The 14,736-nt window shown below is 46.3% G+C and overlaps 1 protein-coding gene across 5 annotated transcripts in view; it reads left to right on the plus strand.

The window, feature by feature from the left end:
* The window catches only part of DPF3 (double PHD fingers 3), a 326,786-nt gene that overhangs the window by 222,058 nt on the left and 89,992 nt on the right, over positions 1–14,736 (plus strand). For all 5 annotated transcript variants that reach the window (XR_011314106.1, XM_069731279.1, XM_069731290.1 and 2 more), the window contains exon 4: positions 12,072–12,196. Coding sequence is in view for 4 of the 5 variants with exons in the window: in XM_069731279.1 (XP_069587380.1) it covers positions 12,072–12,196 (125 nt within the window). In the remaining variant the exon portion in view is untranslated. The remainder of the gene's footprint in view (positions 1–12,071; positions 12,197–14,736) is intronic.

The following is a 14,736-nucleotide window of genomic DNA, read 5'->3' on the forward strand; positions in this document are numbered from 1 at the left end:
TTTTTTGTTTGGCTTTTTTTGCTAGGCTCACTAAATGCTAAAATTGACCTGCCATTATGATTCTCCAGGTCATTACGAGTTCTCAGACACCAAACATGTCTAGGTTGTTTTTTTATCTAAATGGTGAAAAAAAAAGTCCTAACTTTGCTTAAAAAAAAAAAAAAATTGCACCATTTTCCAATTCCTGCAGTGTCTCCATTTTTCATGATCTGGGGTTAGGTGATGGCTTATTTTTTTGTGTGCCGAGCTGACGTTTTTAAATATACCATTTTGGTGCAGATACGATCTTTTAATCGCCTGTTATTGCATTTAAAGCAATGTTGCAGCGATCAAAAAAACATAATTCTGGCGTTATGACTTTTTTTCTCGCTACGCCGTTTAGCGATCAGGTTAGTCCTTTTTTTTTATTGATGGATCGGGCGATTCTGAATGTGGCGATACCAAATATGTGTATGTTTTGATTTTATTTTTATTGTTTTATTTTGAATGGGGCGAAAGGGGGGTGATTTGAGCTGTTATATATGTATTTATTTTTTTATATTTTTAAACACTTTTTTTTTTAAACTTTTGCCATGCTTCAATAGTCTCCATAGGAGAATAGAAGTTGGCACAGCTCGATCGGCTCTGCTACATAGAGGCGATGCTCAGATCACCTCTATGTAGTAGAATCGCTGACTTGCTATGAGCGACGACCACTGGGTGGCGCTCACAGCAATCCTGCAGTGACAACCATAGAGGTCTCCAGGAGACCTCGGGTTGTCATGCTGACACACCGGTGACCCGCGATCACGTGACACTTGTCATCGGTGTGCGTATTTCTGGCCCGATTGCCGGGAGCGCCATTTAAATGCCGCTGTCAGCATTTGACAGTGGCATTTAACTAGATAATAGCCGTGAGTGGATCGCAATTCCACTCGCGGCTATTGTGGGCACATGTCAGCTGTTCAAAACAGTTGACATGTCCCTGGAAAGATGTGGGTTTACTGTCGGAGCCCACTATCAAAGGGAGGTTACGTCCCTTCACGGGTTTAATAGGAAAACAAAATAGGATATCACAGTCCATTCATGTGCGGAAAAATCCTCAGCTCAGCAGAAATCAGCGTCCAAAGGTTCAGCTTTCCTTTACAGGACACAACGCTCTGGAGCTCCACTCTCCAGGCCTACCGAACGTAGACTGCCTCTGGAAGTCAGCTATTGAATCTTCAGACCACATCACTCTTCCTTCATGTGACCAATCACATGACTGTGACATCAGTTGTGAATTCTGTTTTGGAACTCCCTCCTGTGGTCATGAATGGTACTTCGGTGAGTTCTGTCCATGGACTCCCTCTGGTGGCTGTGAGTGGAGCTGCTGTTTCTGAGGTTCCTTAGACAGGTGACCTGGTTTATTCTTCGGCTGGCTGCTCTATTTAACTCCACCCAGATCGTTACTCCATGCCACCTGTCAATGTTCCAGTACTGGTTCAGTTCGCTCTTGGATCTTTCTGGTGACCTGTCTATGCCAGCAGAAGCTAAGTCCCTGCTAGTTTATTTTGTTGTTCTTGTTTTCTTGTCCAGCTTGCTAATATGATTCTGTCTGGCTAGCTGGAAGCTCTGGGATGCAGAGAGGCACCTCCGCACCGTGAGTCGGTGCGGGGGTCTTTTTGCACACTCTGCGTGGTCTTTTGTAGTTTTTTGTGCTGACCGCAAAGTTACCTTTTCTATCCTCTGTCTGTTTAGGTAGTCTGGCCTCCCTTTGCTGAAACCTCTTTCATTCCTGTGTTTGTGTATTTCATCTTAACTCACAGTTAATATTTGTGGGGGGCTGCCTTTTCCTTTGGGGAATTTCTCTGAGGCAAGGTAGGCTTTACTTTCTATCTCTAGGGGTAGCTAGTTCTTAGGCTGTGCCGAGGCATCTAGGCCTGTTAGGTACGCTCCACGGCTATTTCTAGTGTGTGTGATAGGATTAGGGATTGCGGTCAGCAAAGTTCCCACTTCCCAGAGCTTGTCCTGTGAGTTTAACCATCAGGTCATTCCGGGTGCTCCTAACCACCAGGTCCATAACAGACATCACACCGCTCCTGTCAGCACACGGTGGTGCCGCCTCTCCAGGTGGAGATAAGGTGGACACCCTCCCAACTACTCTATGGATGTCCACACAAAACCAGCCCATTATGCAACTTAGCTTCATCCTCACAGCATGTAGTGTGTTGGATGAAAATATTCTGGTTTCACATCACTGATGCCATTAAGCGCAGTGAACCATATCTCCCCTCCAGCACTTTACCAGTACTTCATCACAATATTTCGTAAAATAAAGAGGTTGCACTCAATGCAAAAGAAAAAAATAAAGCATGGTGTTTGGGAACACAATGTATTCAGGGTCGGACTGGCCCACCGGGATACTGGTGAAATGTCCGGTGGGCCCCGACCCAGGGAGGAGGAGAAGGAGGAGGAAGAAGAAGAAAAAAAAAAAAAACAGATGTGGGCCCTTTAAATCTTCGGGCGGCGCCGACCGCCGCCGCGACCAGGGCCCCCCCGGCCAGGGCCCCCCCGTGGTGCCATCGCTGGCATTGGGCCCCCCTTCTAATACTCACCTCTCCTGGTTCCTGCGGCTGCGCGGTAGCTGCAGCGTCTTCAGCGCCCTCTGACTCTGCGACGTCTCAGGGCAGAGGGCGCGATGACGTCATCACTGCGCGCTCAGCCTCTCTGTCCTGAGCGTTGCAGAGACGGAGAGACGCTGAGTGCACCGGACCTGCGCTGGGAACGGGAGAGGTGAGGATTTTACTTTTTTTTTTATGTCTGACTGGTGGTAATATGCTGGAGACACTGGGGCCGGGGGCAATGCTGGAGACACTGGGGCAATGCTGGAGACACTGGGGCAATGCTGGAGACACTGGGGCAGATTGCTGGAGACACTGGGGCAGATTGCTGGAGACACTGGGGCAGATTGCTGGAGACACTGGGGCAATGCTGGAGACACTGGGGTAGATTGCTGGAGACACTGGGGCAGATTGCTGGAGACACTGGGGCAATGCTGGAGACACTGGGGCAGATTGCTGGAGACACTGGGGCAGATTGCTGGAGACACTGGGGCAGATTGCTGGAGACACTGGGGCAGATTGCTGGAGACACTGGGGCAGATTGCTGGAGACACTGGGGCAGATTGCTGGAGACACAGGGGCAGATTGCTGGAGACACTGGGGCAGATTGCTGGAGACACTGGGGCAGATTGCTGGAGACACTGGGGCAGATTGCTGGAGACACTGGGGCAGATTGCTGGAGACACTGGGGCAATGCTGGAGACACTGGGGCAGATTGCTGGAGACACTGGGGCAGATTGCTGGAGACACTGGGCAGATTGCTGGAGACACTGGGGCAGATTGCTGGAGACACTGGGGCAGATTGCTGGAGACACTGGGGCAGATTGCTGGAGACACTGGGGCAGATTGCTGGAGACACTGGGGCAATGCTGAAGACACTGGGGCAATGCTGGAGACACTGGGGCAATGCTGGAGACACTGGGGCAATGCTGGAGACAGTGGGGCAGATTGCTGGAGACACTGGGGCAATGCTGGAGACACTGGGGCAGATTGCTGGAGACACTGGGGCAGATTGCTGGACACACTGGGGCAATGCTGGACACACTGGGGCAGATTGCTGGAGACACTGGGGCAGATTGCTGGAGACACTGGGGCAGATTGCTGGAGACACTGGGGCAGATTGCTGGAGACACTGGGGCAGATTGCTGGAGACACTGGGGCAGATTGCTGGAGACACAGGGGCAGATTGCTGGAGACACTGGGGCAGATTGCTGGAGACACTGGGGCAGATTGCTGGAGACACTGGGGCAGATTGCTGGAGACACTGGGGCAATGCTGGAGACACTGGGGCAGATTGCTGGAGACACTGGGGCAGATTGCTGGAGACACTGGGCAGATTGCTGGAGACACTGGGGCAGATTGCTGGAGACACTGGGGCAGATTGCTGGAGACACTGGGGCAGATTGCTGGAGACACTGGGGCAATGCTGAAGACACTGGGGCAATGCTGGAGACACTGGGGCAATGCTGGAGACACTGGGGCAATGCTGGAGACAGTGGGGCAGATTGCTGGAGACACTGGGGCAATGCTGGAGACACTGGGGCAGATTGCTGGAGACACTGGGGCAGATTGCTGGACACACTGGGGCAATGCTGGACACACTGGGGCAGATTGCTGGACACACTGGGGCAATGCTGGACACACTGGAGCAATGCTGGAGACACTGGGGCAGATTGCTGGACACACTGGGGCAATGCTGGACACACTGGGGCAGATTGCTGGACACACTGGGGGTAATATGCTGGACACACTAGGGCAGATTGCTGGACAACCTGGAGGTAATATGTTGGACAACCTGGAGGTAATATGTTGGACAACCTGGGGGTAATATGCTGGACACACTGGGGCAGATTGCTGGACACACTGAGGCAGATTGCTGGACACACTGAGGCAGATTGCTGGACACACTGGGGCAGATTGCTGGACACACTGTCTGGGGGCAATGCTGGACACTCTGGGGCAATATGCTGGACATACTGGGGCAGATTGTTGAACACACTGTCTAGGGGCAAATCTGGACACACTGGGGCAATATGCTGGACATACTGGGGCAGATTAATAGACACACTGTCTGGGGGAAATGCTGGACATACTGGGGCAGATTGCTGGACATACTGGGGGTAATATGCTGGACACACTGGGGCAGATTGCCCGACACACTGGGGCAATGCTGGACACACTGGGGCAATATGCTTGACATATTGGGGAAGATTGCTGGATACACTGTCTGGGGGCAATGCTGGACACACTGGGGCAGATTGCTGGACACTGGGGCAATATGCTGGACATACTGGGGCAGATTGCTGGACACTGGGGCAATATGCTGGACATACTGGGGCAGATTAATGGACACACTGGGGGAAATGCTGGGGCAGATTGCTGGACATACTGGGGGTAATATGCTGGACACACTGGGGCAGATTGCCGGACACACTGGGGCAGATTGCTGGACACACTGTCCGGGGGCAATGCTGGATACACTGGGGTAATAATATGCTTGACATACTGGGGAAGATTGCTGGACACACTGTCTGGGGGCAATGCTGGACACACTGGGGCAGATTGCTGGACATACTGGGGCAGATTGCTGGACACACTAGGGGTAATATGCTGGACACACTGGGGCAGATTGCTGGACACACTGGGGGCAGGACTGGAGGCATGGGCAGAATGTAGATACGGGGCATGATTGGAGACACGGGGCAGAATGAAATACATGGGGCAGGATTGGATCATGGGGCAGGATGGATACGATGGAGACAGATGGGGCAGGATGTGGAGATCATATGGGGTAGAATGGATACTCATGAGGGCAGGATGCGAGAACATATGGCTGGAGCCAGGAATGAAATAAACGGGGCCAGGGTGGGGAATATTATTACCATAGGGGCTAATTAAGGGATATTATTACTGCAGTGATGTATTTATTTTATTTTTTGAGTATACTGTTTTAAATGGGGGGACGGTCCTGTTACTGTGCAGAGTGACACTATATCGCCTTTTTTTCTTCATGTGGTGTAATGTAGAAGTTGGGAAAAATTAAGTAATATGTTCTGCAAACGGAGCTTGAGATAACTGTGTTATTTCCTGCAGAAACGAGTCCTGACTGGAAGAAATGATGGCGGTCTGTGCTGGATGAAAGATGAAGGACTTCACCTAGAGACGTCACTGGTGAGTCAGTGTTACCTATACACTGACACTATACACTGTATACTATATACAGAGGTCCTGTGTATAATTTCACTAGTGATCACTGTATTACCTATACATTATATACAGAGCTCCTGTGTATAATACCAACAGTGATCTCTGTATTACCTCTACACAGACACTGCATGCTAAGTACAGATCTCCTGTGAATACTGGCACTTATGGTGATAGTATTGTGTTTTTTTTTATTTTTTTTATTACTGATCAGTATTGTAGTATTCAGTCACTATGTGGTGGTAATATGTGGTCTGGAAATGGTGTTGTGGTATTTGTCCCTTGTATGTGCTATTTGGTCACCAAGTGGTGATAATATGTGGTCTTGACATGGTGCAGTGGTATTTGTTCCTTGTATGTGATATTATTCGATCACTGTGGTTGTAATTTGTGGTCTGGTCATGGTGCCGTGGTATTTGTCCCTTGTATGTAGTATTATTCGGTCACTATGTGGTCTGGTCATGGTGTGGTGGTATTTCTTCCTGTATGTGGTATTATTGGTCTTGGTATAGTGGATTGTGTTGTGTTGTGTATGGTGGTCATTTTTTCTCTCTGATATTAATTAGGAGAAGATTCTTCATTTCCATTAGAGTTTTAATGCTTTGTACACAGCGGCGGAGATGCACTTACAGGGGGTTTCCTGTGGAAAAAAGTAATCACCTCTCCACAGGATAAGTGATAACGTATTGATTGGTGGGGGGGTCTGAATGCTTGGACCCATTCAGCAAAATGTGGAACTTTTTATCCCCATTAGACTGGAGTGGCATCCATATTCATTCCCTCAGTGGCTACACTTGTTTTTATCTGGAAGCCCAAAAGAGAATCAATGGAGCTGCGGTCAGACATCCCACCTACCGCTGCATTTTAAAGTAGTGATAAAAGTGTCCTGTCAGGGATAAAACTTCCCCATTCTTCCGATCGTGCAGTTTCTAATGGTCGGATCTAAGCGATCACCTATCCTGTGGAGCCCATGGAACAGTGATAACTTGTTTTAACCAAGAACCCCATTAATGTAAACTACCGTAATTATACATCCCAGTTATTGGGGCACACAGTAGATGTGCAGCAACCGCCGGTGTTTTACAGCCGATGCTCCACTATAATGACAGATATTTGCATATAGCTGTAGGGTGGGCCCCTAGAGTCCATTCCTCTGGTGGGCCCCAGACACCCCAGTCCGACGCTGAATGTATTTAATAACTTTCTTTAACTAAAGGGGTAATCAAACTTTGATCAGTCGGATGCACCATCTGAGAGGTTATATAGCAGTATCAAAGTTAATGCGGATCCTAGACAGTGCTGCAGGGTGTCATCTGTATGTTACTGCAGACACCCAGTGCTGGTGACACAGGCACAAATTGTATTCTGTTCCTGTGCTGCAAAAGGGTTAAACAAATTGTTCTCCGTATCTCTTCTTTCTCATTCAAGTTGCAATTAATGTGGTTCCTCCTGCTGGACCTTGTTCAATATGCAGTAGCTGCATCAGTGCTGAAGGATTTATGTATCCAATCCTGTGCCACAGAGCTGAGGGCTAAAGAGCCAGCCATGGCCGGCCTAATCCTGTGGCATACGGCCATTGTGACCTTGACAACACAGCTCATTTCCTGAATGCAGATCAAATGATTCAACTAAACCGATGGAATACGCAAAATACAAAGTACCGTAATTAACATTTTAAGCAAGCTGGTCATAATCACACATTTTTATTTATAAGACTAATTCTGCCAACTTTGTGGGTGCAGTTTCTCCCAAATGCAGTGGTAAAGCAAATTAAACCTTATTGCAGCCTATGCCATATCTATATATCTTGTTAGAATCAATATGGTAGTATAGATGCAGAGCTAGTGCGGAGGAACAATTGTACACGGGTTATAAACGCCTTACGCTGATGAGACAGTATTTGTGCATCTTCGCAATGTATGTAACATTCACTTCATACTCCATTTCTACAGAATAATTCCAGCTGCCAGGTGCGCGCAAATTAAACGTGTTCTTCCCCCCAAAAAAAAATAGAGTGCTGGAGTCCGTGCTCTTGCAGCTGCTGTGTTTTATAAATGGCATGTCAGCCAGCACAGCCTGGAGATTGGACGCTTCCCAGGGCAGATGAGGAGAGGCAGCCACTATTGATCACTGTGCTCAGTGTGCATCAGTAGTGATCAATCTTCTAGTCTCCGCAGCCGCTTCCCTCCCTCGTCCATTTTATTGATAGAACAAAAGGCGTCCAATCTAGTTCCTAATTTATTCTTCAGTGATTTTACCTCCATGGATCCTTGTTTTTTAGTTTAAAGCTTGGTCCCAAATACACGCCAAGATCTGTGCGGTGTGAGATAATAAGGTTGCTTAAAAATATAAATAAATATAAGCGCCCCAAGCTCACTATCTGCATTGTGCACATTTATCCAGTAGTATTCCTTATGTATAATGGAGACGGAAATAATGAAGGCAACAAAGAATTTTCATATATTTTAAGATGTGCAAGTGAGATTATGGTCTAAATGGTCACCGTCCACAAGATACCTAGGTGTCCATTATTGATCTTCACTCACCCACAACAACTAATATGACATATTGGCTCTCACGGAGTTTCAGACACAGACAGAAAGGGCCCCTATGCAAAAACAAAACATGGGCCCTAGGCAGTCCATGGGTTCTGGAGGTGGTAGTGGGCCCTCTTAACCCTTCGGCCCCTATGCAGCTGCATCACTGATATGTCCACCCCTGCTCTCATGCATCCTTCCTAAAAATTCTGTGCAGACATTTCTTTATTACATCTGATGTGGAGTAATAAACATGGCCATAAGACGACATGTAAAAAGCCACATAGAAATCGATAACATACAAATAGAAACCGCTTCCCTCTTAGGAGAGAGTACCTCTGAAACCTCATGTATTGCTCGTAGGCTCTGTGTCGTGCACAAGCTCTAATAAAGGAAATCAATAATTGTGCTTTTGAATAGGTTCTTCACTTTTTGGTAATGTTCTTAAAGCGTGTGGATACTTTTTGATGGCTTTTGTTTTTACTTAAATGCGGTTATTTTGGCCTGGAAATATTTTTTTTTGCAATGTGGTTTCATGAAAACTTCTAGACCCCTTTGACTTCTACAGCTTCTATGTACTGTTCTCAGTTGGCTGCAGAAAGCTTGTCCGACAGCTGAGTCAGTAACACATATCTCCCTTCTTCTAAAGCAGGTATGCACAACCTGCGCCTGGAGGCCGAATGCAGCCCACAATTCTGTGCACCTTCCAACCATATGGACAGAAAAATACTTGTTTTGGCTGAGACCCTGATTCCAGCGACGTGTCACTTTCTGGCCTTCATGCTGTCATTATTATACAATCACAGTTTTCCCTGCTGCAGATCTAGCAGAGCTCGGAATGCTGAAGCCTGTATAACCCCTCCCACAACGCTGATTGGCTGCATTATATGTACACTGTATTGTGCATATTGGCGGAAAGCTGCTTATCAGTGGTGTCATTGCACAGATTAGTTGACTAGGAGGCATGGGACACTTAAGGTACCGTCACATTAAGCGACGCTGCAGCGATATAGGCAACGATACCGATCGCTGCAGCGTCGCTGTTTCGTCGTTGTGTGGTCACTGGAGAGCTGTCACACAGACAGCTCTCCAGCGACCAACGATGCCGAAGTCCCCTGGTAACCAGGGTAAACATCGGGTTACTAAGCGCAGGGCCGCGCTTAGTAACCCGATATTTACCCTGGTTACCATTGTAAATGTAAAAAAACCCAAACACTACATACTTACATTCCGGTGTCTGTCGCGTCCCTCGCCGTCACCTTCCCTGCACTGTGTAAGCTCCAGCTGTAAAGCAGAGCGGTGACGTCACCGCTGTGCTCTGCTTTACGGCCGGCCGGCGCTGACAGTCAGTGCGGGAAGCTGACGGCGAGGGGACGCGACAGACACCGGAATGTAAGTATGTAGTGTTTGTTTTTTTTTACATTTACAATGGTAACCAGGGTAAACATCGGGTTACTAAGCGCGGCCCTGCGCTTAGTAACCCGATGTTTACCCTGGTTACAAGTGAAGACATCGCTGGATCGGCGTCACACACGCCGATTCAGCGATGTCAGCGGGTGGTCCAGCGACGAAATAAAGTTCTGGCCTTCTAGCTCCGACCTGCGATCTCACAGCAGGATCCTGATCGCTGCTGCGTGTCAAACACAACGATATCGCTATCCAGGACGCTGCAACATCACGGATCGCTATCGTTATCGTTCTAAATTCGCTCAGTGTGAAGGTACCTTTAGTCCTGTAGTGATCTCTTGCTGATAAAATACTGATTTCATTGAAACTACAACAAGCAGGCCAGTAAGTCGCTGGAATTGGGGTCTCTGCCCCTACATTATGCTGCTCTGATTACATAGCAAAAACCTGCTGACAGATTCCCTATAAATCAGCGGTAACCTGGCCTGTCTTTTCTTGCTTTAGGTGGATGACACTTCTAAAATTATCCACAGGCCGTTCCAAATGTAGTTTTACCCATGCACAGAATAAAAATGGACTCCCTGCCTACACCATAGAATTCACAATGTGCCTTAGGCTACGTTCACATTAGCGTTGCGTCGGGCGCAGCCGCGGCGACGCATGCGTCATGCGCCCCTATACTTAACATGGAGGCGCATGGACATGCGTTGTCTTGTGTTTTGTGGCACTGTCTAAAACATACAGCCGAGGGAACGCAAACCTCTCACTCGCGCACCCGCGATACTCCGTGGCATACCTGAGCACCCTTGGCAAACGTAAGGAGCACTTGCGCTCATCACTCAGCAGCAACTCTCATCTCCTATCCTGGCACTGGGAAAATCTGTCCTCATTGAATGTAGTTTACCCATGAATGGAAAGTGATTTCTCTGATAAGACATATTACAAAGTTGCTTATGTTCATGTGCACTATTGATTTATGACATAAAAATGAAAACAACGGTTTACAACTAGCAGCTGTAATAAAACCGTGACAGATCATCAATGTGGACAGATGTTAGCAGTCACCTTTTTCTGCTATTGCTCCAGCCATAATGTAGCTTTACAACCTCAAATTCCTTGAGGTAGTTTGTTTTATCATTTCCAGTGTCACCAGAGTTATGATAGAGAATAAGTAACTAGACCATAGTGTCAAATGCAAGGAAATATGAGAGTGAGTGTGCAGTAACAAAGTATCTCCATATACTACACATTTTTATTGTTCTAGCACAGTTGTGCATTTTAACACTATAACACTGTATTGCAAGTGTTTTGCAATGTATGATGGCTATGTATTGATGGCTTTTTTGTTTTTAGGATTGATCATCAACATAAGATCTAGGGGTGGTAGAGTCTCTAACAGTTGGCACCACTACTGATCAACTGTTTTCAGCTTCAGTGGCCGATTGTAAAAAGTGAAGGGAGCCTTATAGCACAGATCTGTTAACTAGTGGCCATTGCCTGGTACTGCACCTCGGATGCAATTTGCTTCAGTAGAAATCAGGATCCAAGAAGTTTTGTTTCTCCTTGCGGAGAGTGACATGTTAAGAATGTTGAGATGAGGAGACTTAAAGCCGCAATGCTCCTCTGGGAAATATGCAAATTGTCTCTTCAGAGAGGAAGAGGACTAGAACTCTAGTGCCACCTATTGGAAGGATCCCGGTCAGACGCCTCTCAATCAGATAAACCAGATTTCCACTTTGCACTGACGAGGGGCAGTACCCCGAAACACAGTGTCTGTAAATTGAGATTCTGGTTTGGCTATTATCCTAAGTCATGTGACAAGGCTCGTTAAAGGGTCGACACTGACTGTTAGGATTGCTACTTCCAATAGGGGGCACTAGAGTTCTAATCCTCTTCCTCTCTGAAGAGACAATTTGCATCTTCAGTAGAAATGTCATCTGTGATAAGGAGACCATTAAATTATTTTAGTTTAGCAGTGCAGTCACGCTAAATAAAGCTTGCAGATTCAGATGAGTTCATCCCCCTATCCCCCAATTTTAGACATCAACACAAATCTACCAAACATAGCACATTTTAATTTCCACAATATTATTGATTGCTTTTCTTGAAAAATAACACAAAAGCACTTGTTAGGTGGTAGAATAAGTACTAAGGCAATGATATTTCTGCCCCTTATTATTTTCTAACCTGAGATATATATGACATTATCCTTAGTCCTCCTCCAAACATTCAGGTCTTACTGCTTGGTTGCACAAAGGCAAATCACTCTTCAGAATTCTTCTCATGTGGGATTATATAAGTAAAATATGACTGCTTATATACATGTTCTCCTTTGTTGCAGATGTAGACTTTCCTTTACGGAAAGACAATGTTATGTCAGAGGGTACCACACTAGAAGCTCTTCTACGAGGTGAAGGACTAGAGAAAAAGGATGTTAGAGAAGAGGACAGTCTACAAGAGATTCAGGTAAAGTGTTACTATTGGAATAAAAGCTAAAAAAAAACTAGTTCTACACGGTTTCATATCCCTATTATTGAAGTTGAACAACCCAGAAAATCCCCTTTCTAAATATATCCAGAAGAGTCAGTGATCAGTATAACAAAATATTCTATCAAAAACATTTAGATCAGGGGTGGAGAATCTTGTTTCTGCCAAGGGCCATTTGGATATTTATACCATCCTTCGAGGTCCGTACAAACTCTGCCCACAAAGTACATCCTGACTCTGGCACTGGTTTCAGGACGTAATCTTTCATTGCATGACCTTCAGTGTTAAGTAGTGAACACTGTGTGTGTGTGTGCTAACAGAGCAAGAAGAAATTAATGAGCTTGTATCAAAATACACCTCCCTGCCCAAGAATGCAGTCCCTGAGAATCTGCTCGGGGGCCTGATAAAAGGTAGTCGAGGGCCGTAAATGGCCTTGGGGCCTTAGGTTCCCCACCCATGATTTAGATGCTTCCACCAAATACTCTGAAGTGACTCTTCTCTCTGGCTAATACGGAAGAACATGTCTGAAGTGGGGACCTTTGACACCTATATGTTCCAGTCTATTGGTTTTCATTACAACTTTTGTATAATTTTGTTCTTACAGACTCTTTGTTTCTAAGCACACTCCACATTGTTGCAGTCTGTGTTCATACATCAGCTGAAAGGAGCTCAGAAAAAGGCAAATAAGAGTTACAAACTTTCCCGTAATACTGTTACAATGAGCTTACTGATGGATTCTTAGGTAAAGCAGTCTGCTACTTTCTCTTGTTGGTGCACTTCTACCAATTGTAAAACATTTCACATGAGGAAGCTATTGGAGTAGGCTGATGGTCAGGTCACATGCTCCTCCATCATCAGCCATTCTGTGTAGAAAGCTGCACTAACCAGAGAAATTGACCGACCTCTTTACCTGAGAATCCGTCAATGAGCTTGTTCTGAAAGATAAAACAATTACAAACTTACCTGTTTTACTGTCTTTTTCTGAGCTCCTCTCAGTTGATTTATTGCCACAAAGTATAATAGATCTAAGAATAATAATAAGTTCCACATTTGGATTTGTTGAAAAAAATATTTCTGTACTGAGATCTATATATATAATTGTCTAAGGGGTACTTCCGTCTGTCTGTCTGTAACGGAAATCCCGCGTCGCTGATTGGTCGCGGCTGCCAGGCTACGAGGGGCACAGTCCGGCCGAGAATTAGTCCCTCCCTACTTCCGTCCAGTCAGTGCCTGGCGCCCGCTCCATACTCCCCTCCAGTCACCGCTCACACAGGGTTACTGGCAGTGTTAACAGACCGCGTTATGCCGCAGGTAACGCACTCCGTTAATGCTGCTATTAACCCTGTGTGACCAAATTTTTACTATTGATGCTGCCTATGCAGCATCAATAGTAAAAAGATCTAATGTTAAAAATAATAAAAAAACAAAAACCCTGCTATTCTCACCTTTCGTAGTCCGACGATGCGCGCGCGCCTTCCGCCAGCTTCTGTTCCCAGAGATGAATTGTGAAATTACCCAGAAGACCTTTAGCGGTCTCGCGAGACCGCTAAGTCATCTGGGTAATTTAGCAATGCATCGCTGAAAACGGAAGCTGGCGGCAGCAGCGCGCACACCGGGACAGCTTCGCTGGACGCCGGCCGGTGAGTATATAACTATTTTTTATTTTAATTATTTTTTTAACAAGGATATGGTGCCCACACTGCTATATACTACGTGGGCAGTGTTATATGCTGCGTGGCTGCTATATACTATGTGGCCAGTGTTATATACTGCGTGGGCTGTGTTATATACTGCATGGGCTGTGTATATACTGCGTGGGCTGTGTTATATATATATATATATATATATATATATATATATATACTGCATGGGCTGTGCTATATATTACGTGGGCTGTGCTATATATTACGTGGGCTGTGTTATATACTGCGTGGCTGCTATACTACGTGGGCAGTGTTATATACTGCATGGGCTGTGTTATATACTGTGTCGGCTGTGTTATATACTGTGTGGCTGTGTTATATACTGTGTGGGGTGTGTTATATACTGCGTGGCCACTGTTATATACTGCGTGGCCTGTGTTATATACTACGTGGCCTGTGTTATATACTGCGTGGGCTGTGTTATATACTGCGTGGGCTGTGCTATATATTACGTGGGCTGTGTTATATACTACGTGGCTGTCTTATATACTGCGTGTCTGCTATATACTACATGGCTCCTATATACTACGTGGCCTGTGCTATATACTATGTGGCTGCTATATACATACATACATAGTCTAGAATACCCGATGCATTAGAATCGGGCCACCATCTACTAATCTTATAAATGTGCCTCTGCTATGTACTGTCTAATGGCTGTGTCTGACCATGCAAAGCTGCTCCAGTTCATTGCTGGCACATACCACAGCTCCTGGCCAGGGGGAGAGCATACTATAAGTAGCTCATGAAAAGTGAATATACAGACAACACATCAGGGGCCTCATTCCTGTATTACCTCAAGCAGCTATGAGACCC

The sequence above is a fragment of the Ranitomeya imitator genome, chromosome 1, assembly GCF_032444005.1.
Source record: "Ranitomeya imitator isolate aRanImi1 chromosome 1, aRanImi1.pri, whole genome shotgun sequence".
In the NCBI taxonomy this organism is placed as follows: Eukaryota; Metazoa; Chordata; class Amphibia; order Anura; family Dendrobatidae; genus Ranitomeya; species Ranitomeya imitator.